Source organism: Lissotriton vulgaris, chromosome 12 (assembly GCF_964263255.1).
Source record: "Lissotriton vulgaris chromosome 12, aLisVul1.2, whole genome shotgun sequence".
Lineage (NCBI taxonomy): Eukaryota > Metazoa > Chordata > Amphibia > Caudata > Salamandridae > Lissotriton > Lissotriton vulgaris.
Genome location: NC_141700.1, coordinates 623,881,641 through 623,909,214, shown reverse-complemented (window position 1 = coordinate 623,909,214; position 27,574 = coordinate 623,881,641). Strand labels below are relative to the sequence as shown.

General features: G+C 49.0%; 1 protein-coding gene across 1 annotated transcript in view; it reads left to right on the top strand.

Moving 5' to 3' along the window:
- Positions 1-27,574, top strand: part of VPS4A (vacuolar protein sorting 4 homolog A) — a 194,372-nt gene that overhangs the window by 112,387 nt on the left and 54,411 nt on the right. Inside the window, exons 8-9 of the mRNA XM_086945767.1 lie at positions 23,485-23,566; positions 25,003-25,222. Coding sequence (XP_086801893.1) covers positions 23,485-23,566; positions 25,003-25,222 — 302 coding nt within the window. The remainder of the gene's footprint in view (positions 1-23,484; positions 23,567-25,002; positions 25,223-27,574) is intronic.

Sequence of the window (27,574 nt, the reverse complement as noted above, 5' to 3'; positions counted from 1 at the left end):
TAACATAATGACAAGGATAGGCTGCATTGGAACTTTTATATTCCCATGCATTCCTATGTAGAACTTTTTGGTTAGGTACCATATGCTTCTTGTATGCATTTTTTGGGTTTTTCCTTATTATGTACTATATATATATTTATTATATATTATTATATATTTAGTATTTATTGCTATTTTATTTACTGTGGGACTCCCACTCCGACGACGGGGGATATTCAAGCATGTGAATCTATGAAAGACACCAATACTGGAGAACCACCTGTTTACAGGTAAGTAACAATTGTTCATCTCTGCTGGACTCAACAGTAAAGTTGGTGGGTTGCATTTTTTTGGAGAGGTTAACCACATGGGTGGACCAATGCCTTAACCTGTACATGATTTTAAATAAATACACCGTCGCGCATTCTGGCACGATTTTCCTGGCCTTCATAAACTTGTCGTCCGCATTCGACCGGGTGAATATAAGTAAACTTTGGGAGACACTTCGGTGCATGGGAGTAGACATTAACAATGTCCTTTTCTTATAGTAGCTCCACAGGGATACAAAAGCGATGGTTTGCTATACTAATGATGGTAAAGTATCCAGTCCATTCCCTATATAGAGAGAGAGGGGTACGACAGGGATGTATATTGGCACCTTTCTTATTTAACTTATATATTAACAATTTAGAGAAGGATTTGATAGCCACACACGCAGATGTCTGTATTATTGTACGCGGACGATGCGGTTCTTATGTTTCAGACTGCGAGGGGGTTGCAAACATTACTTAACTCCTTTGTGTCCTTTAATTCCAAGTCATATATGATGCAGATAGGTCACGGGCACACCAAATCCTTCAATTTTAAGGTAGGGACCATCCCTGTCCCCAGGACAAATGTTTTCTCCTATTTAGGAGTTATGCTGGATGCTAAGCTAAACTGGTGCGTTCTGAAAAAAAGTAAACCGGGGTGTCTCCTATGTGCCAATGCAGCTATTTTTAATTTTGCTTCCTGTCTGGGAAAAAAAAACATAGTCGCCCTATTACAGATTTATAGATCCAGGTGTGTATCTCATGTTATGTACTGTAGTGAAATCTGGGACTACACTGCCTATGAGGAGCCTCAAACAGTGGAAAATAGGTTTCTAAGATGGCTGTTATGTATCCCACAGGATACTGCTACTTATACTGTTCATAATGAATTGGGTGTGCCCTATCTGACAGACTTGCTTTCTTTCTGCCCCTTATTTTACTAAAAGTCTGGTTAAGTGAATGGAGTACCCTTAGCAAGGTGATATTAAGGGATTGTCTGGGTCTAGAATGGTGCTCACCATATACCCTAGTTCAATTATATACGTGATGGGTTCAGGAAATTAGGTAGGCCGACCTCTTCTGCACTCCTGATACAATTAGTAGGAAAGACCTGCCATGGGCAAAGGAATCCTTTTTTAGATTAAGGGTGATGGAAAGGGAAGAATGTGAGATAAGGAAGCCTAGCGTGTGAAGACACAGTCTTCTGAAAACAGTCCCTTTCATGGAACCTTACCTTTTAGGGCTCCCTAGCTCATATGACCGTTTTTTACTGACCACATTTCTTCTTGATTTATTCCATCTACTCCTTGCTCACCCTCGAGGGAGCAAGAAAGGCCAGATCTTGCTGCCCTGTGGCTGCGACTGTACGTCTCCACAGGACATGCTTAATTTTTTTATATTCTGTAGTAATTATGAGATGACTAGGAGGTCCTTTTTAATCCCTATTTTAAAAAAAGCCAATTTTCAACAAATGGGACCCTCTTTTACCTTTTTATTAATGCTCTCAGGGAGCACTGTATGGCATGTTCTTAGCTTTTTAAAGGCAGCAGTAAGGCTTAGAGCATGGGTACTCACAAACATTCTCGCGGGCCAAATTTACAGTGTGGTTTGTGGTCGATGGCCGCTCCGGTGGGGGCGAGGTCAGGGGGGGCTAGAGTTATAAAAAAAACTGTAACCATAAGGGCGAACACAGGCCGCTGCAGCGAACGCTTTAGTCCACTGAGCCACCAGACCCGGCATACACATATCTGTCTGTCTGTCTGTCTCTGTCTCTGTCTCTAAGTCTGTCCCTGTCTCTCTCTCTCTCTCTGTCTCTCTGTCTCTCTCTGCCTGTCTGTCTCCTTCTCTGTGTCTCTCTCTGCCTGTCTGTCTCTCTCTCTCTCAGTCTCTCTGCCTGTCTGTCTCTCTCTCTCTCTGTCTCTCTCTGCCTCTCTCTCTGTGTGTCTCTGTCCGTCTCGCGCGCTCTCTTCAGGTGCAAGTGTCCAAATTCTGAACGTGCTTACATCTAATGTTCAAGGATAGTGACTCGAAGATAAAGCTGCTGCGGGAGAAGAGTAAATCGTCAGCAACACGAAACCGGAAGCTTCCCAAAAGGCCCTTTAAAAGTCAGCTGTGAAAGCGCTTACAGCTGACTTTTAAAGGTCCTTTTGGGAACCTTTCAGACGATGCCGTGTATGACGTCACAGAGGCCAGCAGTAAGCATATGTAGTGAATACGTATTTAATACGTATTCACTACCACAGAAGATTGCCGCAGGAGCATACACAGTGAATACATATTTAATACGTATTCACTACGTATGCTCCTGCGGTCATCTTCTGTGTTATTGCCGGCCTCACTGGAAACGTAGAAACGGCAAGGCAAGGTCCGTGGGCCGCCAATGAAGGCCTGCCAGGCTGCTGGCGGCCCGCGGGCTGTACTATTGGTACCACGGGCTCAGAGCAACATGTGATTAATTACCTGGGTCAGGAGAGAACGAGATATGGTGTAAACATGTACACTTCTTAACCCATTTTATTGTAAATTTTATGTGTATGGTGTAGTATTTTTGACTTTTGTAATTTTTATGGGTTTTGGTGATGAATTTCTGACTTTTATGTTTTTTTATTACAAAAGCCAAATAAAGTTTGATTGATTGATTGATTGATTTCTAAGGAGTAATTGTATTATTAAGTTGTGTTTTTTTTAAATAATGCTGGTGAAACAAAGTGTATGCGTTCCCATTGGTAAAATACTATATCTATCCACTTTTGGGTAAATGGTTTTCTCCTGCAGCAGGCAGGACAAGCTCCCTCCCATCACTTTCTTTTTTTTTATTTAAAAATGGCTGCCGGGTGCGGCGTGGCCAAGATGGCGGTGTGAGCAGACGTGCTCTGTCAAGCTCCCGCCGCCGGCCGCCGTTCACTGGCATTTCCACAGCATCCATCCCGGCCCGAGCGCTTTCCTGGCGGGCCCGGCACCGGCACTACTGCAGAGAGGTGCGGGGGAGCGGCATTGCCGGTTCCCGGCGCGTGATTCCCGCCGATCCTGCCCCGACCCGTGGCGGCCACGGCGGCCTAAGGAGAGCCGGGCGGCGAAAGTGAGGCCGTGGTGGGCGGAGCCCGGACGCCGCCTCGAGTGCACCGGGACCAGGCAGCGGCAGCGGCGGCAAGCCCGACCCGCGCGGCGGAGCGCGAGGCCCCCCGTGGTCCCAAGTCGGGGGCTTCTGCGGGCTTGCTGCGCCTTGGCTGATCGGCTCTGAGAGCCGCGAACTGCACCGACACCTGCTCGGGGACGTGTGGAGGAGCCCGGCGGGTGCCCCCGAGAGCGGAGGTGAGGAGCGGGGGAGGACGGGCGGCCCCCCAGCGCCCGGCAAACCTACTGCTGTGGAGCAGCAACCGCCGGGGGAGGGAGGTGTTCACGCGGCCCCCTTGCAAGTGGGGGTTGGCGGCCCCCGCTGCGAACGCCGGAGGCGCGGTGGAGCCGTCGGCGGGCGCTGCACTGAGCCACAACTGACTGGGCCTAGCCTCGTGTCCTTCCCCCATCGCTGGCGCCCGACTGTTGCGCTGCCCCTGCCACACAGAGCTCCCTAAGTGCTGCTGCAACATCGGGGCTGCGCACCCAGAGGGGGTCCGTCGGCTTGAGAGACGATTGTGACCAGGGGGACACGTGGAGACGCTCCCGCGTGCTGTGGGCCTGGCGAGGCCCCCTGCTCAGACAGCCTCATTGGAAAGCGCACCCAGCGCCGACGGCGGCAGCACCGACAGGCCCGACCCGCGCGGCGCTGTGCGAGGCCCCCTGGGATCACTGGACGGGGCTTCTGCGGGCCTGCCGCACCTCCTCGCCCCCTTAGCAGCACGGCCCTGAAGGCCGCGGGCGCCATCTTGGATAGCAACGAGCCCTGCCCGGACCTGGCCTTGTGCCCCCACCACTCCTGGCTCCAGCAGCTCTACCCCCACCGCGCTGCGCCCGCCTAGTGCAGCCGCGACCTCGGGAAGCACCGATCATCCCAGCCCGGAGGGTCTTCCCTGGGACCCAGGGGCCTACGCGCGGACAGCGGGAGAGGTGGTCAGCGGCCGCGGCTGGGGGCCCCGGGAGGACATGTCTGGCGGAAGGACCAGGAAGGACCGCACCATTAAGGACCTCTTCACCCCCACTACCATGGGGAAGCGGAATGGACAAGTGGGGCCCAATTCCCGGGGTGACGCGGAGAAGAAGGTGGAGGTCGTGTCGCCTTCCAGCGGGACGGACCCCGAGGGCCCGGTCACGCGGTCCTTCCTGGAATCCCTGTTCTCCAGTTTGCGGGAAGACATCCATGCCCTAAAGAAGGAGCTTCAGGACGAGATCAAGGAGGTCCGCCGCGATACCGACGCCATAGGGGAGAGGGTGGCAGACCTGGAGGCGAAAAGTGATACGCGGGACACCGAAATCGAGGCCCTCAGGCAGGAACTGGCCCGCATACATGACCAACAGGTAGATCTCCAAACGCATGCTGAGGATCTGGAAAACCGCTCCAGGCGGCATAACATCAGGATCAGAGGTGTGCAACTGACCCCGGATACGGAGGACCTCTTTCGGTTCACGCGGAACCTCTTCAACCACATCCTGGGCCGGCAGGCGGATGCCCCCTTGCGACTAGACAGAGCCCACCGGACGGGTCCGCCGAGAGCCGGCGCTGCTCACCCGGCGGACATCCTGGTGTGTGTGCAGGACTACAGAACGAAGGAGGAGATCCTGAGCAAGGCCCGCCAATTGGACAAGATTACCTTTGGCGACCACACGCCGGCGTTATACCAGGATCTGGCCGCACTCACGTTGGAGAAGCGACGCACCTTTCGGCCAGTGACTGCGGAACTGAGAAAACGCAACATCTCCTATAGCTGGGGGCACCCTTTCCGCTTGGTGTTTCGGCTCGGTAATGTGCTTCATCAGCCGCGTTCCCTCAGGGACGCCTGCCGTGTACTGGGACTTGACGAGCCACCGGTCGACGACGGCCCGCTGGGCGACGGGGCCCCCAACGAAGCGACCCCGGGACGCTGGCAACAGCAACGCCGCAGACGCAGGCCGAGGCGCCCCGCAGCAGCGGAGATAGAGGAAGGGCAGCGGGCGGCGGTGGAAACCGTGGCGCAGGGCCTGGCGCCAGTGCACAGTGACTGACCGCTGAGAGGAGACCGCACTAGCTCCACAGGTCTCGGCCGGGTTGGATCAGTCCGGTCCGGCGGCGGGGGCGAAGGCGGAGTGCTTGTTGGCCTTCCCAGATGGAGAATCTGACTCAGCGCTTTCAGCGGAGAGCTAGGGGAGGACCGACCTGCTCGCACTGCTGCCACTGCTTCCATTCTACGGACGTACTCTACCACGGGTCCAGTGGCCTTGAGGCTGGACCTGGGACAATATTGGACCTCATTTCTTTACCAGTTGGGGGTGAGAGTCGGGGGGTGATGCAGGGAAGAGGGGAGGGGCGGGGGGGAGTTGCTCTGAGAGAGAGGGGGACCCGGGAGAAAGGGGTCGCTCCAGTTGAGCTGAGGATGGGGGGGGAAGTTGGGGCTGACCAGTTGCTCCGGTTGAGCGGGGACTTGGGGGGGCAGTTTGGGTTGGGGGGACCTTGGGGAGAGAGGGGGGAGGGGCGGGGGGGTTCTCCTTGTCCAGGGGGTTTGGTCGCCAGGATGTGCTCTGACGCGGCCCCGAGCGCAGTGACTTTCGCGACCCGCGGGCCCACAGTCACGGCCGCCGGGCAGGCTTGGCTTTACTCGTACGATCCCAGATATGTCACGACACCTCATAGTGCTTACGCTTAATGTGCGGGGTCTCAACAGCCCGAACAAACGCAGGGCGATATTATCCTACCTCGAGCGCTCCAAGGCGGACATCTGCCTTCTCCAGGAAACACACCTTGTGCGCAGCGACCAGCATAGACTCAAATCCCGCGCGTTCCCGTGGCAGTTCTTTTCCTCTTCCCCGAAGAAGTCTGCAGGGGTGGCGATCCTAGTGGCTAAGTCCTTTGAGGGGAAAGTCCTCCAAAAAGAGGCCGAAGTTAGAGGGCGGCTCCTACTCTATAGCTTCCAAATCGCGGGCCACACCTTGCTTGTGGGCTCTGTTTATGGCCCGAACGAGGGTCAGGAAAAATTCCTGCATACAGCTCTAGAGACCGTTACAGCCACCACACACACTCACTTACTGCTGGGGGGGGACCTCAACATAGTCTTTCATAACACGGCGGATCGCTCGGGTCAGAGATCCGGCCAAGTAGGGGCGCTCACGGCGGCGGGTCACGCGCACCTGACAGACCTGGGCCTCATCGACCTTTGGCGGCACACGCACCCCCAAACTACCGCCTACACGTATTATTCGGCTGCGCATAAGACGTACGCGAGGCTAGACTATTTTCTGGGCTCCTCGCAGCTGGCGCTACAAGTGGAGAACGTGGAGATACTGCCAGCCTCTCTCTCGGACCACTCCCCGGTGGCAGCGACGCTTCGGGTGGGAGCAATGCCAGCTCCACAACGGCACTGGAGGCTGCGGGACGGTCTCTTACAGCTGCCTGACACCCAGGCCCGACTCACGATGGCGATTCACCGTTTTCTGGAGCACAACGCCAATGATGACACCACCAAAGCGACCCAGTGGGCGGCTCTCAAAGCGGTCCTGCGCGGGGAAATCATCTCCATCGCCACGGCCAACAACAAGGAGAGGGAGCTGAAACGTGCTGAGCTCTCCCAGCGCGTGGCGGAATTGGAACAGATGCACCAACGCACGGGGGCGGCCAGAGCATGGCGTCAACTATGCGCCGAGCGGAAAATGCTAGCGGCCTTGGACCAAGATGTGGCGGAATACGCCGCGATGCGCCTCAAACACGTCTACTATACCGGTGGCGACCGCTGCGGGAGACTGCTGGCGAGTAGACTTCGGGCGCAAACCCAGAGGCAACAAGTGCGCGCTCTCCGGTTGCCCAATGGCGACCTGGTCACAGAAAACGCAGCGATTGCGACGGCTTTTGGCAATTTCTACGCGGCGCTCTACGACGCAGATCACCTAGACCCTGACGCCGGCCCAGCCTACTTGCGGGGCGCGGAACTCCCCATCCTTACCCAAGCCCAAGCGGACTTTCTGGAGCGGCCCATAGGTCTGGAAGAGGTCATCTCGGCCATTGCCCGCCTCAAGGTCGGGAAATCCCCAGGACCCGACGGCTATACTGCGGCATTTTACAAGACCTTTTGCCAGCAGCTTGCCCCGCTCTTGCGCGACCTGTTTAACACGTTTGACACACCCGGCGCCATACATCCGGACCTGCTGGAGGCGTCTATCTCTGTTATCCCCAAACCCGGTCGTGATCCGGCAGTCTGCGGCTCCTACAGACCCATATCGCTACTGAACGTAGACCTGAAGCTCTACACTGGCATACTAGCGAGCCGCATCGCCCCATATATGCAACAGCTGATAGACCCCGACCAAGCGGGCTTTATCCCCCAACGGCAGACCAGCGACAACACCAAGCGAGTGCTGCACCTCATTGAGGCCGGATCGCGCACTAAACCCGGCTGCATGCTGCTCACCATTGATGCGGAGAAGGCCTTCGACAGAGTGCACTGGCCATACCTCGACCAGGCCCTCCGTCACTTCGGCTTTGGAGAGAAACTCCGCCACCGCATCTTCAACTGCTACCGCCGGCCCAACGCCGCGGTACGAGTGAACGGTCATACCTCCCCGAGGTTCGACATTGGCAGAGGCACGCGCCAAGGTTGCCCGCTGTCGCCGCTCCTATTCGCATTGTACATGGAGCCGATGGCCCAGAGGGTGCGGCAACATGCTCTCATTTCAGGTATTAAATTTGGGGCCGACACGCATAAGAATAGCCTGTACGCCGACGACGTCTTGCTGTCCCTCACTGACCCGATGCGATCCCTGCGCGCTCTCTTTGTGGAGCTTCACACCTTCGCCCTAGCGTCGGGCTTCAAGATCAACGAAGCCAAATCTGAGGCTTTGAATATCTCGCTGAGCCCGGATGTGGTGGCCGAGATTAAATCGGAATTCCGAATCCAATGGTCGGGCGCAACCGTCCCGTACCTGGGCGTTCGCCTGGCTCCTACTGTCCGAGACACTGCGCGGGCCAATTACGAAGCCCTCACCCGCAAACTCCGGGAGCAGCTCCGGCGCTGGAAACCACTTACGCTGTCGTGGCTAGGAAGAATTGCCGCAGTCAAAATGACACTGCTGCCGCAGATCCTGTACCTGTTCCAGACGCTCCCCCTGAACCCCCCGGCGGGTTGGCTCCAACAAACCCAATCGGAATTGTCACGGTTCATCTGGAATGGCCGGCGACCCAGGTTCAAGCATGCACTCGCCACCCTACCCCCCGCGAACGGAGGGGTCGGCGTGCCAGACCTTGCACTGTACTTCCAGGCGGCACAGCTGCGCACCTTTGTGGAATGGTTCCAGCTGGAGTCCGGTAAGCACTGGCTCTTCCTGGACCAGGCAGTGGCCGGCCGTACCCTCCAAGGCGTGCCCTTCCTTCCGCGTCGACACCGTCCCCCTAACCTGTACGCCTCTGAAATCACCAGCACCGCCCTGCGAGTGTGGGATAGAGTAGCCGTGGCCAAGGGGCTGACCACCTTCCTCTCACCCATGACTCCTATCTTTGAGAATCCAGACTTCACGCCGGGCTTGGACACCGGCACGTTTACGACGTGGCGGACGACTCCCTGTCGCGCGGCAGGACACATGTTCGATCTCAAGGGCATTCTGCCGTTCCAGCAGGTCAAGGCGGATTACGGCGTGGCCGAATCAGAACGCTTGCAGTACCTGCAGGTGCGCCACTGGGTGCTCCATCCCTCGATCCAGCCCGGAGCCCAACGGCACCTCACGCCTTACGAACGATGGCTGCTGACACGCACCTCGGATAAGAAGTTGATATCGGATCTCTATCAGCAGCTGCTACTCACACAGGCACACACATACAATGCGGGCCAAGTCCGGTGGGAGAGGGATTTGGGGAGGCAGCTCACCAGGAAGGAATGGGAGGGGGTGTACCATAGAGCCAGACACTCGGCGCACCACACTGGCCTTACCGAGACATTGACCAAGGTAGCAACATACTGGTACCACACCCCTGAGAGACTACACCACTGGGATGCCCGAATCAGTGACAGATGCTGGAGGGGATGTGGGGAACTAGGGACACTGGAACACCTGCTGTGGAGCTGTAAGGCGCTGCGCCCCTATTGGGACCCTATCCTGGATCTTATAGATACACATCTAGACACGCAACTGCCGCGCTTCCCAGCGTACATTCTACTAGGCCTCCCAAACGCACTCATGTATCCTCTGAAATCCTGGCGCGGGCGCCTGATCGCGCTTGCGCTTGGGGCTGCGGTCCAAAACATTGTGGCACACTGGAGGGCGACCCAGGCTCCGCTACAACTGGGGTGGCTTCACCGATTGTGGGCAATCCTGGGAATGGAGAAACTATCGCTGGCAGCATCAGGGAGGGGGGCGGACTTTGCGGAACTCTGGCGGCCATTCCTCGCCTTGCTTACCGGGGAGTTTCGGGAGGTGAGCTGCCCACGCTACCTGCGTCTGCTACGCCTGGCGGAAACACCTCTCCCGGACCCCAAAGCGCATACCCGTAAGCGCACAGGCCCCACGCGCGTGGCGTCCACTAACTGTTGAGGGTGGTTCACGACCTATAGCCGGATTCCGGACATGGACAAGGAGAAGGGAGGGCTGGGGTGGGGTGGGTGGCGGGGTTGATTACAGTTCTTTGTTTCTCATGTTTTCTTACAATGCACTAGCACTGACCAGCTTGCACCGTTGTAGCACCTCTTAAGACGCGGCCGGCCCATTGGGTTGTAGGCGGCTTGCTGTGTTAATAAGATGATATACCCGCTGGCCCTATGCGGGGTGTCCGCGGGGTCGCTGATCTCGGCCTCCCCAGAGTGGTGGCGGCCCTTACAGAAGTCGCTGAGGTGCGTTTTTTGCTTATGCTCAATAAAATATTTAATACATAAAAATGGCTGCCGCCCCCTTTTTAGATGCAGCTCAGTGCCTTTTATTTTTACTTAACAACCTTGCATTCTAGTAGGATAGACCTTTTTAATGTCCATCTCGATTATATTTTATGCTGCGGAAAGTGTAACCACGCTTTTGCTCCTTTAGATACCTTCATACATCTACTAAGTCCATATCGTGCAACATGTGCTTGAGAGCATGCCTTGTCCTCGGGGCTTGGGCTCCACTCCTACTAGTGGACCTTTCCAGATTTGGGCCCAAAAGGGTATTAAAGTCGCCCCCAATAATTATAGGGGTAGTAACCCTGACTAGGTTCCACTCCAAATTCACTATGTGCTGGGGGTCGTCTACATTTGGACCATAAAAGCCGGCACAAACAAAATCCATGCCAGAGCATTTAAGAGTTACTAGGACCCACCTCCCTGAATCATCAGTTTTGGAAGAAACCAGTTCGACCCCCACTCCCTTCTTGATCAGGATCGTGACTCCCTTACAATATTCTAGTTGATCCGAGGCTGCATAACTTTCAACCCTTCTAAATTTAGTGTAGAGGCCTCTAATTTTGCTCGCAGTTAGGTTTATTTCTTGTAGTATAACGACATGGACTTTACTGTCCTCCAGGTGTCTCGTCTCCAATCTCTAAGACCATTTACATTCCATGTTAGGATGTGAAGTGCTCTATTCCCCCCTGCCATCATAAAAAAATTCAGAGACCTTCATATCATCTAATAACCTGAATTGGTCAGTTGCAATAATGTACCTAGGTGATATTGAGGACTTATTTTTTTTGTTTTTTGCCACTGCTCTCCACCCAGTGTCCTAGACCCCCCCTAGCCCTTCCCTCTTCACCCCTCACCCTCCCTTGACTATCAGGCCTGGTGCCTGTGTTGCTACCCGGTGAAAGAGAAGTACTTTCAGTATACTTAATGCAGTGAACCCCCCATCCCTCACACTGTGTTTGCTATTCCATTAAGGGATATCTCTTCATGATGCTCTGCCCTTTTTCATAGTCTCGATCAAAGCGTCCGCTTCCTCCACTGTCCGATAGTTGTGCATTTGGTTGTTCCACATATCACTGAGCATCGCAGGAAATTTCAATTGGGCCTTCGCCCCAAGCCTATTCAACTCCTCCCTTCTTTTGCCCAGCTCCCACTGCTTCTGGTCGGTTGCGCAGCGAACATCCAACCTAATGAAGGAGTAGTTTTCGGCTATATATGGGCCATTCCTCAGGGTTGCAGTTAATATAAACTCCTTAACAGAATATGAATAAAATTCACAAGAAACTTTCTCGCCTTCGGTCTTTGGATGTTTTTTAAAGGGGTCCCGGTGCACATGTTGTATCTCGTTCCAAATTAATGCATGTCCACTCTTTCAGAGCAGAATCCTTTAACAGCTTCATTATAACTGCTTTGATGTTAGTCCCCTCTTCGGCTTCCGGGATATTCAAAAACATCAAGTTATTCCTTCTTGAATGGTTCTCGATCCTTTCCAAGTCCTCCTTGAATACTAGGTTTTCTTTGGAGTTTGCACGCAGCCAGGCAGCATTTTTGATTGTCTTTCTTCATCAAGCCTGCCTCTTCCTCCAGTGCGCCGGTCCGAACAGCTACTTCTTCCAAATTTTGCACTAATGCAGCACATGAAGCTTGTATGTCAGCTTGATTAGCCTCCGATACCCTGAACCTGTTTTTTATTTCCTCTTTCAGATCTAGAAGGATGGAGGCCAGAGGGGCTTCCGAGTGTCCGTCGTTCCCACCCCTTTTCTCAGCTACCTGTTGAGGATCTTGATGTTGTTTCCCTGTAGAAATTGCCTCATCTCCTACTGCCAACACACTAAAGGTATTCTGAGTTGATATCTGAAAGGTACTGCTGATATTGGCTCCAGGCCCACTGCCTGCTTCTACACTCTTGCTGCCCACAAACGGGACGTCTTTGTCAGCTACCGACTTGGGATTTACTCTTTCCATTCCAGTCCCCCTCTGGGATGCACTTACTTCTTTCCCACCCTCCTCCTTCTGTATTGCTGGTTGAGTTAATAGTTTGTAAAACGTTTTGAGGGAGGGGGTGACCTTTACCTAGGGGAGTGAGATTCTTTTTCCCCTTTCACGCAGACTCTTCCCAGATTGCTTTGTGGGATTCCCAGTTCTCCCCAGCTTTGTTAGGGCGGGGCCTGCCCCCTCTCCCACCGTACAAGTGCTCTTGTCGCTTGGAGCCACAGTGACTATGGGTAACTCTAGCCAGAACTCACCTCTATGGACTTTCCAATTGCCCATGTGCGCAGGGTATACCTGGAAATCTTTTGAGTGGAGCTGTCTACCTTCTCTGGGGCCCATGAGTTCTTCTCCATAGGTGTGGGCCGGTGCACCCGTTGGTCTCTGTCGCCTCCCCTCCCCTCACGCACACGCTGGGACCCAGCGGTACGGTTACTGCCGTCTGAAGCGGTGTGCACACAACCCTCTCCTTCCTCCAGCCAGAATGCGCTTGTGCTGACTCTACCACCGTAGGTACAAGCTCGCTCTGCCCGGCTGCGTCTTAGCTGCACCGCAGCTTCTCCCATGCTGCGATCACTCTCCTCGCCAAAGGACAAGGATCGGTTGTAATCGCACCTGCGGAACCCCACTAAGGCTACATCAAGGTCTACAACTACAGCAGCTACGCTTTCTTCACATTCATGTGTATCGGGGGCAGGGGATCACACGCCGACTAGCGTTCTCCTCATCGGCAGCCCGTGGTCATTTACCTCGTAGCCGCTATGTCCCCCACCACCTCCATTTCCATCCTAGATGCGGCTCAGTGTAAAGAAAGAGCGCGGCCGACATTAAAGCGAAAGCGCGTCATGGGGCGCTTTTACAAAAAAAGCATTTCTTTGTCAACTTGACAAACAAATGCTTTTTTTTGTGGGTCCATTTAAAAAGGTAAACATGCTGCAAGGCCGCAGAAAAAAAAATAAAAGGCAAGGAAAACTTTACTGGGTTCTCCCTGGCTCAGTGGGGTAGCCGATACTCAGGGGCGTAGCTAGAGCTTGTGGCGCCGGGGGATATCCCTCAGATTGCCGCCCCTTGAAGGGGGGGAGGGTGCTGGGGAAAAAGGACGGTGAGCACTTGAAAGATGTTCGAGAGACACATCTATGTACATCTACTGTCTTTAATAATAATTAAAATAAATAAAAAACGGCTGAAGAAAACATGCAAATAGAGTGCAGTATCGGGGGGCATGCTACAACCAGGGACACAGCTCGTGTTTCCAGCACTGACGGAATGCACCACAGGGGCACTGCCTGGGTGGTTAGTTCCTTGTGACAGGTGCAGGAGCAGAGATTGTCCTTGTTATGAAATTCTTTGAACTCTTTCTTCACACGTCTATGGGTGTCAGAGAAGCAGAATGGTATTTAAAGGGGTGAGGTACGTAGGGCAAGAGAGGAGCTGTGCTGTGATATCAGGGTGCAGAGCAGGGACAGGTGCCAAGAAAGGAGTGGACGGAGATTGCAATATCAAGGTGCAGAGCAGGGACAGGTGCCAAGAAAGGAGTGGAGGGAGATCTGTAATATCAAGGTGCAGAGGAATCACGGATGAACTCTCCATCAAGGGCCTGGGCATAAACAAATTTCAAAGTAGGAGCGGAGAACTGAAACATCAGAGAACAAGGAGGCTGGAAGAGCAGGGTGAAGAGAGGGGTGTCCTTGTAGAGCAAAAGGGGTACAGCTCAGTTACAACAGGGTGCAAAGACTGCGACGACAGCAGTAAAGCCAAAGGTGCCAAAACAGAAGAGAGAGGAGACATCAGTTCTGGACTACACTCTGTGTAAAGACAGGAGTGAGGGAACATAGGAGGCCATAGGAGGCCACACACAGAAAGGAAGAAGAAGAGAGTGCTGTGCTCCAAGTACAGTAACTAAGACAAATAAGGCCGCGGTGGGAAACAAGAGGGATGAGAGAAATACAGCGCTGAGCTAGATAAGGAAAAGGAAAAAAACTTGAGCGGTGGAAAAAAGCAGGAGCACCCCGTTGGACCAGAGAGAGGCTCGCCACGTGGAGTCGAATGAGACTGGGTAAGTCCTCCTTCCGTGTGTGGGACGCACAAAAACCATGCAAGCAGTTGGGACAGCCTCCTCACTTCATAAAGCCGGGAAAGAGGCAAAGAGCCTGCTCCATGCACATAAACAAGGCAAAGAAAGGGAAGGGCACAGCTAGCTACCTTGATACAAACCCAGAAAAGCAGCATATTGCCTTCTCCGTGCACACAAAAGGGGAATGCGGTGCACACAACTAGCACGCTGCCTAGGCATGGAGCACAATTGCACACTACGTGGTGGATGCAGTGCTTGTAGCTTGCTCATTGACAAAGTTTGCTCAATGCCTGGGAAGAATGCAGTGCACACATCCTGGGGCTTAACCATGCGAATGCAGTGCACACTGGTCAGGGCAGGCGCCTCAAAATGCAGAGCATGCTACACACACACACAACCTGTGGAGTAAGGCACTGCTCATACATATAATACCATACCCTGCGGGCCCCAGGCAGGGGGACCGTCGGGTCTTTCCTTCTGTCGCGCTGGCTGCAACATAGTAAATAAAAAACACTCTGAAGCGGCAGACAGCAAAGAGTGTGTGCTGTAATGCATTGCGTGGGTGGCGTGTGGTAGTGTCCGCACCTGAGCGGTAATATACCCATTGCTGTGCTGGAACACATACATTCCTGGCTGTACTGTCACTGTCACATATTCTGTGTAAACTAATCAATGATGGGCGGCGCGCTGGCTCCTCACTCTCAGACAGTGGCAGATAGCAATGAGCGTGTGTTAACAACTTGACACACTGCAGGCTTGCTGGCAGCTCTTTGTAAATAAATATAAAACTAAGCATCAATATTTCATGGTGATGCACTCATTCTAAACCTAACACAATGTAGGTAGGTTTCTAAAGTCCTCGTCCTCGACATGACGAGAGCGTAGCAGTGAGCGCGTAACGCGTCACTGCTACGTTCCGAAAGTAAGTCCTGCGTTTGTGTGCACTGTGCATGCAGCCTGCAGTTACCGAAGCAGGTCATGTCAGAACTTCTAAAGGCGGCCGCAACGGGCCCCCGTCAGACAGTGCCTCAGTCCGCCTCAAAAATGATGCCGCCTGGGGCGTACCCCCCCTCCCCCAGCTACGCCACTGCTGATACTATAATTAACCTTGGGCGAAGCACTACGCTACGCTCGCGGAGTTTGCGAAGTTTGCGCAACTTCGCACTACGCGAGCTGCACGTAGCACAGTGCTAACATGCGTAGTGCAGCGTAGCGTAGTGCAGCGCTAATTTTTTGCTTGTTCGCGGTCCTGAACGTCATGTTCGTGACCGCGAGCAAGCAAAATGACATCCCGGCGAGATTCTCAACGCGGGGAGGTAAGGTTTCTCATTGTGAGTGGTTGCGCATGCTCGCGACCGCTCTCAATGAGAAACTACCAGTTCGCGTTGAGAAAGCTGCCGCTCGAGTAATAATCTACTCGAGCAGCAGAAAACTACAGCTCGCACTGTGCAAGATGCCGTTTTCAATGATTGCACAGTGCCGGGTGCTTGTCCGCACTGTGCAATCATTGAAAACGCATCTTGCACAGTGCGAACATGCTACTACGCAGCTCGCGTAGTGCAAAGTGAAGTTCGCGTAGTGCGAAGTGCACTTCGCGTAGCTTCGCGTAGCTTCGCGTAGCGCTACTTCACGAACTACGCCCACCCTTAACTATAATATTCACTGCTCTACGGAAACTCGCCCCATAATGCTTTGCGGGCCCTTTATTCAGAACGCATTTTGAAGGCTTACAAGACTTAAGGGAGGTGCAAAGCCTTTTTAGTGAGATGATGATTTTTAAGGATTAATTGTATGGTTAAGTAGTATTGCTTTAATTATAATGATGGTGAATTAAAGTGAATGCAAATTGGAACTGTTTGTTTAACTTAACATATGTAAGGCAAAATTAATTATCCATAAATGAAAATGTGTATATTTTCAGAGCTTGTAAGCTGATGTTTGGAGGAAAATGGTTGCATTTCCAAAATATATTTAAAGGTGATTTTTGAGTGATAAATCATGTGCTGAGATTTGATGCACTTTCACACAGAATATCAATGCTCTAGTCTTTATTTTGCCATTTGTTCTTTTCATAATTTGCTGTATGTTCTTATAACTGTCTTTTAACTCTGGATGGCGACCAGTACCGCAATCAGCATTCTTGATCAGTTTATTATAGGTATTGACTTGGTTGCCAGCAGCGTAATACTACAACCATGATTCAACCAGACCACGGTATAACACTATGCAACATATTTACACTCCACATAACACCACTCAACAACACAATTCAACTCCACTCAATACCACATACATACACTCCACATAAATATACTCTGGCACATCATAATCCACGTACACTCCACACCATATCACATAATTTTACTCTACATAATTTCACTCAGTTCCATGCCACACAATTTAACTCCACACAATTCTATTCTACACCAGATAATTCCACACCAAACCACACAATTCAACTACACAATACAATTCCACTAGACACGACATATATCCAATTCACAACGCACAATTCCACATTATGGTACAAAATTTAACACCACAAAATTCCACTCCACTACATGCCACTCTACGACAAACAATTCCACTCCACATAATTCTAATACACTCAATGTCACAAATATCTATCTACATATTTCCACTACACAAAACTCCACTCAACACCCCACAATTCCCAATCGCGCTATTACACAGCAAACAATTCCAATCCAACCCACATAATTCCAATCCACACCACATTCATCCAGTCCACTTCATGACTCATGGCTAAAACACATTAACAATGACAATAGCACTCAAACGCAAAGCTAGCAACACTGCTCCAAGCCACAAAATTAAACTCCCCACATTTCCAAACCCCACTACATGATTCAACACCAAACCACACCACACAATTACTCATCGTGTCACAAAACAGGTCACCACATAATTAAACTCCAATACATACCACTCCACAAAATACCATTCCACATAATTACACTCCATAACACACAATCCCACTCCACATAATTCAAGTACACCCAATACTACATAATTCCTATCCACATAATTCCACAACACACCATGCAACATAATTTCATAGAACAAATCCACTCCAACCACATAATTCTACACTGCACAATTACACAGCTAACTAATCCCGATCCAACCCACATAATTTCACTACACACCACATACAAACACTCCATAACACATAGGTAAAAGACATTGCTATTTACAATGCCAATAGCTCTAAATCAAACAAATGCAAAACTGATTGTATTTCAATTGCTTGTTTAAATAGTCGCCCCTCATGTTTTGCCTGGTATTTAATGCAGTTTTGACAAACACACTGTAAATCCCTAGTAAATGGGACCAGGGGTACCCAGGGCATGAGTACTAAAGAGGGACCCTAAGGGCTGCAGCTTGTACGTGCCACCCTAAGGGACCCCACACCTAATTCATGCAGACTGCCAAGGTATGTTGCATGTCTTGGTGCAGATAAAAGTGGAAACACGACATGACACACATCCCTGTGTGCCATGCCTACAGACACTTCGTGCAGTATAGGTAAGTCACCTCTACAGCAGGGCTTACAGCCCTAGGGCAGGGTGCGCTTTACAACTTGTGTGAATATATCTGCATGTGCAGATATTTCCCTGTGATGTCTAAGCCAATTCTTAGATGTCACAAGTGAACAGGGAAGCCATTAAGTACAGTGCTGGACACTGGAAAAATCAAGTTCCCCAGCTACATGATGGGTTCACTGAAGTCTATAGTGTTTGGTATCAAACACCTTGTATTAATACCCACACTGATTCCAGTGGCAAATTTATAAATACATGCTTCCAGGGGGCACCTTAGAGGTGCCTCCTGAAAACCTACCAGCCTCTAGTGCAGTACCTGACTGGTGTAAACCAGCCTGCCACCACAGACAGGTTTATGACCCCTGTAGGTGAGAGCCTACGCTCTCTGAGGACAGAAGCTATGCCGGCTCTGGCCGGAGGTGTTTTCACTTCCTCCAATCAGGATGCCTCAGTAATCCACATATTTAGGCAGGAAGCTTCACAGACCTCTGCCGCCTTTGGTGTGGAGTGGTGCGGACCAAGAAGAACCGGGAGGACTCCGGATTGCCAAAAACCCGAAAGCACCACTGCACCTATGCCCCCAAGCCTGAGTCAAAGTGGGCCAATGGTGGCAGCTAGGTTCTGCGACCCTCCAAAGTCGAACCCCACCTTGGGATTGCCTGGACTGGACTCCCAGTCACTGCCCGCAGGCCCTCTCTACCGCGAGTGTCTCCTGCAGTGAAAATCTGACGGCTCAAGACACCACTGCACCTGAACCCCCCAGCCCTAGGAGGAGTGGACTGAAGGTGTTCCTACATGGCTGAGTTGGTTCAGCTGTACTAGCTCCCCAGTCTCTACGTGCAGCTTCTTTGTCCTAGGACTGTTTCCCATTGAAACCAACTGGACACCCGATGTCGAAATGCACCTCTGCACCTGGACGCCCCAGAGCCTCCTGAGGGGACCTGTTGGTGCTCTATTTGACCTTGCCCTGTACTTACCTTAACTTCAGAAGATTAGTCCTGTAAGTCGCTGCTAAGTGCTGGAACATCTTGTAAATACCCGGCTGACGGCCTATGTAGAAGCATGCGGAGTCCTCCACCCTTCCCAATCCGGCTTCCGGGCCGCCCACAGTACAGAGACGGCTGTTGTTGAGATTGTAGACAACATCAGACTCGAGGTAGATAGGGGCGAATCAGCCATTCTCATCCTCCTGGACCTCTCCGCTCCATTCGACACTCTCTCCCACTGTATTTTGAAACATCATCTGTGGGAGATAGGTGTCAGAGGAGGGGCACTGGGTTGGATTGAAGATTATCTCACCGGCCGCCTCACCGCCGTTTGAGTCGACACCTTGGTCTCCATCAGTCACCCTGTAACAGTGGGGGTGCCTCAAGGGTCGATCCTGAGCCCGCTGCTCTTCAACCTGTATCTGACTCCCTTGGCCAAAATCATTAATTCCTATGGTTTTGAGACTGTGTCGTATGCCGAAGATACCCAGCTGCTGATCACATGCGGCGTGGATCCCGTCGGCACTTGCACACGCTTTAAGAACTGTATGGTTGAGATCAGCAGCTGGATGAGGAACAACAAACTCCAACTGAATGCGGGCAAGACAGAAATTATCTTGTTTGGTAGGGCAGAAAGGCACTGGACGCAAGATTGGTGGCCCACGGAATTGGGAGTATGTCCTTCTTCCAAATCTGTGGTTCGCAACTTGGGTATTATAATTGACAGCACCTTGTCAATGAAAAATCACGTTGCCAAAGTGACAGGTACCTGTTATGGTATAATGCGCAGTCTCAGGAAGATATTTAGATGGCTTCCCATTGAAGCCAGAAAACCTCTGGTCCAGGGCCTCATCGTTAGCCATCTTGATTATGGTAAGGCCATGTACTTTGGCCTAAACGAGGATCTACTGGTAAAGCTGCAAACCCTGCAGAACGCGGCGGCCAGACTAGTTTTGGATTTGTTCCCTAGAACTGCGTCATCGCCGTGTCTGAAAAAGCTGCATTGGCTTCCCATTCGTCAGAGAAGCCATTTTAAGATCCTGTGTTAACTCACAACTCTCTGTATAACAAAGGGCCTCAATATCTTCAGAAAAAACTTAACTGGCATGCCCCTAAGAGGGCTCTAAGGTCCAGTAATAAGTCTCTACTGACACAACCCCGCGCACGTACCTCCAGGTAAGGTCAGCACTCCTTTTCCTACCTGGCTCCCTCTCTCTGGAACAAACTGCCCTCCCATCTTCTGTCCATCGCTGAGCATAAACAATTTCGCAAAGCCCTGAAAACCTGGCTCTTTCCAAAGTAACTGTTCCTCTGTTGTTTAGCTGCTAACAGCCCTCTTTTTTGGATATTGCCTCTCTTTTTCCATCTGGTTTTTATGCTGCAAGCGCCTTGAGACCTTGCGGTGATAAGATGCGCTATATAAAACCTTTTGACATGACATGACAAGTACCTGTCTGCAGTATATGTTTTTTCCCCATAGGATAACATTACAACATTAGACACTATACAAATATACTTACCTGTTTTCTTCAGAACTGCTATTTTAAAAAGTACTTACCCAATAATGAAGTTCTTGGTGCTAAAAATGATATAAAAATACATGCTATTTTTCTAACTTGTTGTGGATCTCCTTATTGAGTGTGTGTGTGTATCGATTATTGACTGTGGGTATATAACCATGTCTAACACTCTTCCTTGATAAGCCTAAGGCTGCTCGGCCACACTAGCAGAAAAAGAGCACCTTAATAGTGTTATAGCAAGCCCTGTCCGCTAGTAAGGAATACCTGGACTCTTTACACAATATACCTCTTTTTGGTATCTTCTTCTATACTAATATAATAAAGAGAGAGCCCAAACCTTTGAGGCGGGTAATCTCAGGAACCACAGCACCAATCACAACACCCAATACAGCGTTGGAAAGGGCAGTTGCAGCAGAAGGACATAGGCTTGCAGACGCCCACCATATACATTTAAAAGGTAAAAGAACCGTGCCAGCAATGTAGTCCCTTGTGGGCGTGTCTGCGTTGTGCTGGGGGCGTGACAAACGCTGGGGGTGTGTGCTACTTTCCGCCCTTCTTGCCATGTCTCATACGTGTGCTGTGGGCGTGTGCAAGGGGGCGTGGGCGAGTGCGGGGCGCGTGATTACGGAAAAAAAAGCGAGCGTTGTGCCTAATATTTCATGGTTTTTTCTTCCCAGGTTCTGTACATTCTGGCTCCGGGTGTGCTTGCCCCGCGCTCCCAGTGACGTGCACCTGCCTTACTGTATGGTGGTCAGGCATGGCGCTATTCCCAAGGGCCGGAAGGAGCGCAAACAGGGGCCATTGTGCAGGAAATGTAAACTTGCCTTAACTTCCGGTGACGCCTGAAGCGCACACTGGAAATTTTCCACTTCTGTTACGCACAGGCCTCGCGCCACGCACATCCGCACACACGGCCCGCCTCCACGGAAATAGCAAGAAAGGGACTATCCCTCCCCCGGGAATATGTGATGATATTCCGCAAAACAACATCCCGCATACCATCACTCTGCAATTTTTATAACGCGGAACTATTCCTCCGCAAAGACATAATTTCTAAAACTTTTACAACGCATATGACTTTATCACGCATGCCATTATAACGCAAATGCTTGTGTGGTAAAGTCATATACATTGTAAAAGTACATTATTAAAACATCAAATATATGTTTGTATATATGTGTATTTATATATATATATATATATATATATATATATATATATATATATATATATATATATATTTATATACACACATTTTTTTAAATTTAATTAAAACATTTATTCTGTTAAATTTCATTATTTATATTATTTTTATTTATTATTTTATTTTATTACCCTTTACACCCTAAAAACTAACCCATCTTAACCCTATAAATATACCCTGTACCCCAAAACCCAAACCTATCCCTAAACCCTAAAAATACCCCTGTATCTCAAAACCCAAACCTATCCCTGAACCCTATAATACCCCTGTACCTCAAAACCCAAACCTAGCCCTGAACCCAAAAAATACCCCTGTACCCCAAAACCCAAACCTAGCCCTGAAACCTATAAATACCCCTGTACCTCAAACCCAAACCTACCCCTGAACCCTAAAAATACCCCTGTATCCCAAAACCCAAACCTATCCCTAAACCCTAAAAATACCCCTGTACCCCAAACTTAGCCCTGCACCCTAAAAATACCCCTGTACCCCAAAACCCAAACCTAGCCCTGAACACTAAAAATACCCCTGAACCCCAAAACCCATACCTATCCCTAAACCCTAAAACTACCCCTGTACCCCATAACTATATCTGAACCCTTAAAATACCCAAACACCCCAAAACATATACCTTAGTACCCCAAAACATAAAACCCTATACCCATACTTACCTTAACCAAACATTAAAAAAAAACATGCTTTTACCATTCATGCATTTACAACGAATTTCATTGTAAATGTATGTGTGGTAAAAGCATATCAAATGTAATGCCATGCGTTATAATGGCATTGCGGAGTCATGGTACTTTCGTAATGAAAGTATGCGGAGTGATGGTATGCGGAAAGAAAGTTGCGAAATAATGGGTGTTTACCCTCCCCCGGTAAGTACATTGGTGGCAATGCGGCCCACATCTCCAGCAACATACTCATATTTTTTCACCACCCATTTGAAAAATGCATAGGTCTCTCTCATTGATGGCCAGCACCGACATACACTTTTAGACAACCTCCCGCCACAAGTTCTAGAATTGCGAACTTTAGAGCTGGGGAGCTACGTTCGAATCTCGGCATCAGCTCAACATCCTGTGATTCCAGGCAAATTGCGTTGTCTCCCCGTGCCTACCACAAATGAATGTGTTCTTCTGTAATGTAAATTGTGCACATGCCATGTTGTCGAGTTCGCGCTATATAATATTGCAAGGAAAAATAAAGTAGGGAAACTCGAGTTCACACACTACTGAACGCGCACTCTTAAGTGCATCAGCAGTGCACTGTGAATCGGAGCGTTTCACATGCCTGTCACAGATAAGAAATGCTATCAAAACGAAATTCTACAAAACAATATACTACTGGCCGGCAGCAATTCATACCCGGACAACGTCGGGACGGGCTGCTAGTATTATATAAAGAGCCAGCTTCCTACAATCGCACTTTGGAATTACAAATCAAAATGTGCTTAATTTTGCTTTCCTAACTTCTGAATGAGTACCGTTCATTTGCAGGTATTTACATTTTGTTGTGTGTTAGAAACAAATGACATCCTCTGGCTTTCCTTTTACACTTCATTCACCCCAGCAAGATTGTCCCATAATTCACCTTATTTTTTTTTCTCTGACTACAAAATGAGAGGAGTTTGCAAACACCAGTCTCCTTGTTAAAAAGTATACACAGAATTTAAAGCCCTCTTTATTAATTGCCTGGACTTTTAGTGACACAACAAAAATTCGGGAAACACTGGTTCATGGTAAACTGTGGCCCAGTCATGTGCTGTGGTAAAGGTTGCATGTTACTTTTTGGCTGGGCTACACAGACGTTGCCTTTCATATGATAACAGTCTACCTATTCTGATCCTTTTTTGTTGTTCTTCACATACAGGTGTTGGCAATAACAATGATGGAATTCTCGTTCTTGGAGCCACAAATATCCCTTGGGTACTGGACTCTGCCATTAGGAGGAGGTGAGCTCAAAACAGGTTCCACTCTTCCAGATTTAGGCATTACTCCTTCAGGTTGAAGATGACGAGTGTGTTTATTCCCTACTCTTTTTGGATGAGGCTTTCAGTATAGCTTTGCACTATTAACCTCCCTCACTTTAGATGTCCTCTTTTATAATAGAAACGTACTTTACACTTCATACTTTTTGCAGGTCTTCAGTGTCCAGACGTTCATTAACTGGAATTGAATGACAAGTGGTGTAATTCATAGAATGGTAATCAGTATTGTCCTTTAGTCTGTTGTAGAGTTATATAGTTGGAAAATCACACATGTGAAGGGTTTAAAATCATATGGGTCATTTAGGATGTGGCAGAAATGGAGAATTCCAGTAAATCCGCGTTTTCCCTCTACCTCTGAACCCATGATCCCATGCCTCATTTTGAGTCAGGAAACCACTCTGTTTCCGACAGCAAAGCATTCACTCGCTGCACCGTCGGAACGCTTCGGTTGTTAGCCTATCCACCAAAGAGCTGCAGGCTAAGGAATAGCAGAAGAACTTGCCATTTAGGCCTTCTGAGGTTCATATTTTTTCCTGGGACTGTCACGCATGATATGGTACTTGAGGCCAACCGGGGCAAAAAGAAAAACTACCTGTGCATCAAGGACATTGTACTTTTGTGTTTTTTTAAAAACAAGTGTCACCCCCACCCTCACTCCATGGAGGTTTGTGTCTAAAATACAAAAACATTGCCAAATTGACTAATGTGATATGGTGGCCCACCGGGCAGGCATTTTTGCTGAAAGTGCTCCTCGGTGTTTACTGCAGTTTTGGTGAAAGTCCTCTTCCAACGCAGTGGACATATCTTAATATGGCCTCAGGAGGCCGAGACTTCCCTGTCCCACAAATGAGGTAAATGACACCCTTAGTCTACTACATGATTTGAACCGTAATACAACTTGAATGCAAGGCTTTCTTTCAGGGATGTTTTAAAAACCTCAGTAACTCCAAGGATGAACATCATTTAGTTTCTACCATCGTTTGCAGGCTGGCTTGTTTACAAGATTTGGAAGTGGGAGAGCTCTGGCCACAAGAGGGGGGATAAACTGCTAATTCTGAGTAACTAGCACTCCGTCATATATACTGTCTTTTGTTAAGGGTACTTAGTCGCCAACTGAAATACACTACTCCCAGTATGGGTTTTCAGCCAGCTATCAGTATTTGAAAGTGTGGGGTGAGAAGCACAGACTAAGGCCAGATCTGGGCTGGGTATGTTCAAGAGGGTGCACACAATGTGTGTCCACCATTTTCTAAACTAGTGTGGCAGGAATTCCAATCCTGTCACAAACTGCAAGGCATTGCATAGAGTTGGTAGCAGTGGGTGGGGGAGTGGGACGGAAACATGCGTATCCAGTTTGCTATATAGATGTTTAACTTTTCTAATACATGCCATCCTAATAGGTTTGAAAAAAGAATTTACATCCCACTGCCCGAGGAAGCCGCCAGAGCTCAGGTGTTTCGACTGCACTTAGGAAACACGCCACACTGCCTAAATGAAGTTGACATTCGGGAGCTGGCAAGAAAGACGGATGGCTATTCTGGTGCTGATATTAGTATAATTGTACGGGATGCTCTCATGCAGCCAGTCCGCAAGGTGCAGTCTGCAACACATTTTAAAAAGGTGAGACATGTGGGGAATAATAATTACATTTTTCCAGCATGGGATCTTCTGTAGAATTATGTTCTTAACATGTTTCCTTTGTCAGGGAGGAATATTGTAATGCCTTGTTGGACATTTTTAAGGTTGTGTACACCAGGGGACATATTGGTTCTGCGAGTACTCCCAGCTTTGAAAACTGAAAATACCCAGGATCGAATGCAAATGTTAAATTCATAATTTCAGTTTTTAGGAGAGTCGCGAGCGGTTCTTTAGAAGCAGATCACATGTTTTTTATCCTTTCAGACAGGTTTCTGTGAGTTTTAATTTTATTTTTGTGTCTCTTGACTTACATCCTTATTAGCTAGTGTTTTTCAAATTGCAATATTCATTCTTGCCAAATCCTTTGAGAGATAAAGGAAATAAGACACTTGGGTGCACTTTGTGCAATTGCAGCTTTTCCGTTGGTAAATAATCAAGACAGAAAGACAATTGTCACGCATAAGTATTGAAGTTTAGCCTTTTCTTTACAATAATATGATTCTTGTTCTTTTTGTTGGTGGGGCTGGTAAAGATTACATTTTGTAAAGTAATTATTTCATGGCAGACATTTATCTGTATAATGCGTCTGATGATTATAATGCGTTCAGGCTGCAGCAGGTCCTCGATTTCAGAGCACCTCAGTGTCTTGCATTTCTATCCTGTTTTAAAGATTTATTGCATGGGATCTGTTGCCTTTACGGATAGGTAAACAGAGGCTGAGACAAAGGCTGATGGACAAGTTTGGTAGTGAAAATACTCGAAAGAATGGTGGCTTTTTTCTATCCCTTTTGCTTCAAAATGCCAAAATTAATTGCTCTAGAAGCAAGACCATGAAATACATAAATTACCAATTTCATGGGTCTTTGAAAAATCCTATGACTGAATGGAAAGCAGCTAATGAGCAGAGAACATATGAAAGCAGGAAAACAAAAAAAGTAACATGGTCAACTTCGTAAAGACGAAATGTCTGTGTTTTGCCATCCATCCATCCTTGTGCATTGTGCGGAGTTGCCAAAGGGCTACTTTTTGATCTATTTCTTGGTTCATTTTGTGAACATAGCTTTGCATTCTGCGACTTTAAGCTGTGTTCTTTACAAGTACAAACTTAAAAATACAGGTGTGTAAAAGTTTGTTTGTTAAAAGTCCACACAATGTCTAAATTAATCTCACATTACTTAGGGTTACTAGGCAGCTATGTAACTTGTCTATGTATGTTAGGCCCCCAGGTATATTGTCCAGGCACATGGGAGCTTGTACAAAGCAGGCCAGCTTAAATATGGTATCTAACCACTGATAGCATCCTGCCCTATAGAGAAATCATTTAAATAGAGAAGTTATTCAAATGCTTCTATAAGAACAAATTCAAAAGCACATTGTCATTTTCCAAAATGTTCTCTAATTCTTCCCTGTCGTACATGAGTAACTTATCCCATTCCGATTTTTTTCTTTACTTTCTTTTACTCATACTCCTGCATTTATAATGGAAACCTTAATTTACTACAAAGCAAATAAAACAATTGTTCTTGGTTTGACAATATTTGTTATTTTCTAACTTTGCCTTTCCACTGCTTGTAACATTCTGCCAGCAATGGCAAAGCTAATAGTGATAGCTATCCATTGTGGGATTGTATTTTATATACCTCCAATATAGCCTTCACCTTGCTTGTACAAGCAATGTGGCACCGTCTTGGAAATATAGATAACCAATAATCTGTGTACAGATGCAACATAGTGGTCATCTTGACTTGAAAATTAAGAAAACAATGCTTTAAGATGGCAGAACGGTATGTCCGTAATGTGTAGCAATAGATACACATGCTGTGCATATTCCTGTCTTCTAGTGTTGGCCTCGGACGTGTGCGAGTGGTTTTTCTTCAAAGACTTTTTAATCATGAGATACTGTGACGCCGGCTATTGCTAGTAATGCGCATGGGCATCGGTTCCATTGTTAAATAGTTTTTTCTCCACTGTCTAGTTCAGAGGTGTCCCTTTGAGCTCCAGTTCAACGCTATGTGGTGTTATCGCCAAGTCCGCTCCAATCCTTGCTGGAAGAGTTGCAATTGTGTGTTTGGATTCTCCTACCATGTACTCCATTCTACACCGCAGGTTGAACACTTTCTTCAATGCCCCGCTCGGGGACTCATCTTGCAGGCCTCATTTACATCTTCTTCGACCCATGAGAATTGTCTCATGATGGAAAGGACTCCATTCCATTTTTTCCCCAAGTGTCATTCAAAGTACTTGAGTACAGACCTTCATATTGTCTGTAACCTCTGCTTGCCTCCAGATCATCAAGAAGACTCATGCGCAGCCTGCCTCGTGTTTCGCAATAAA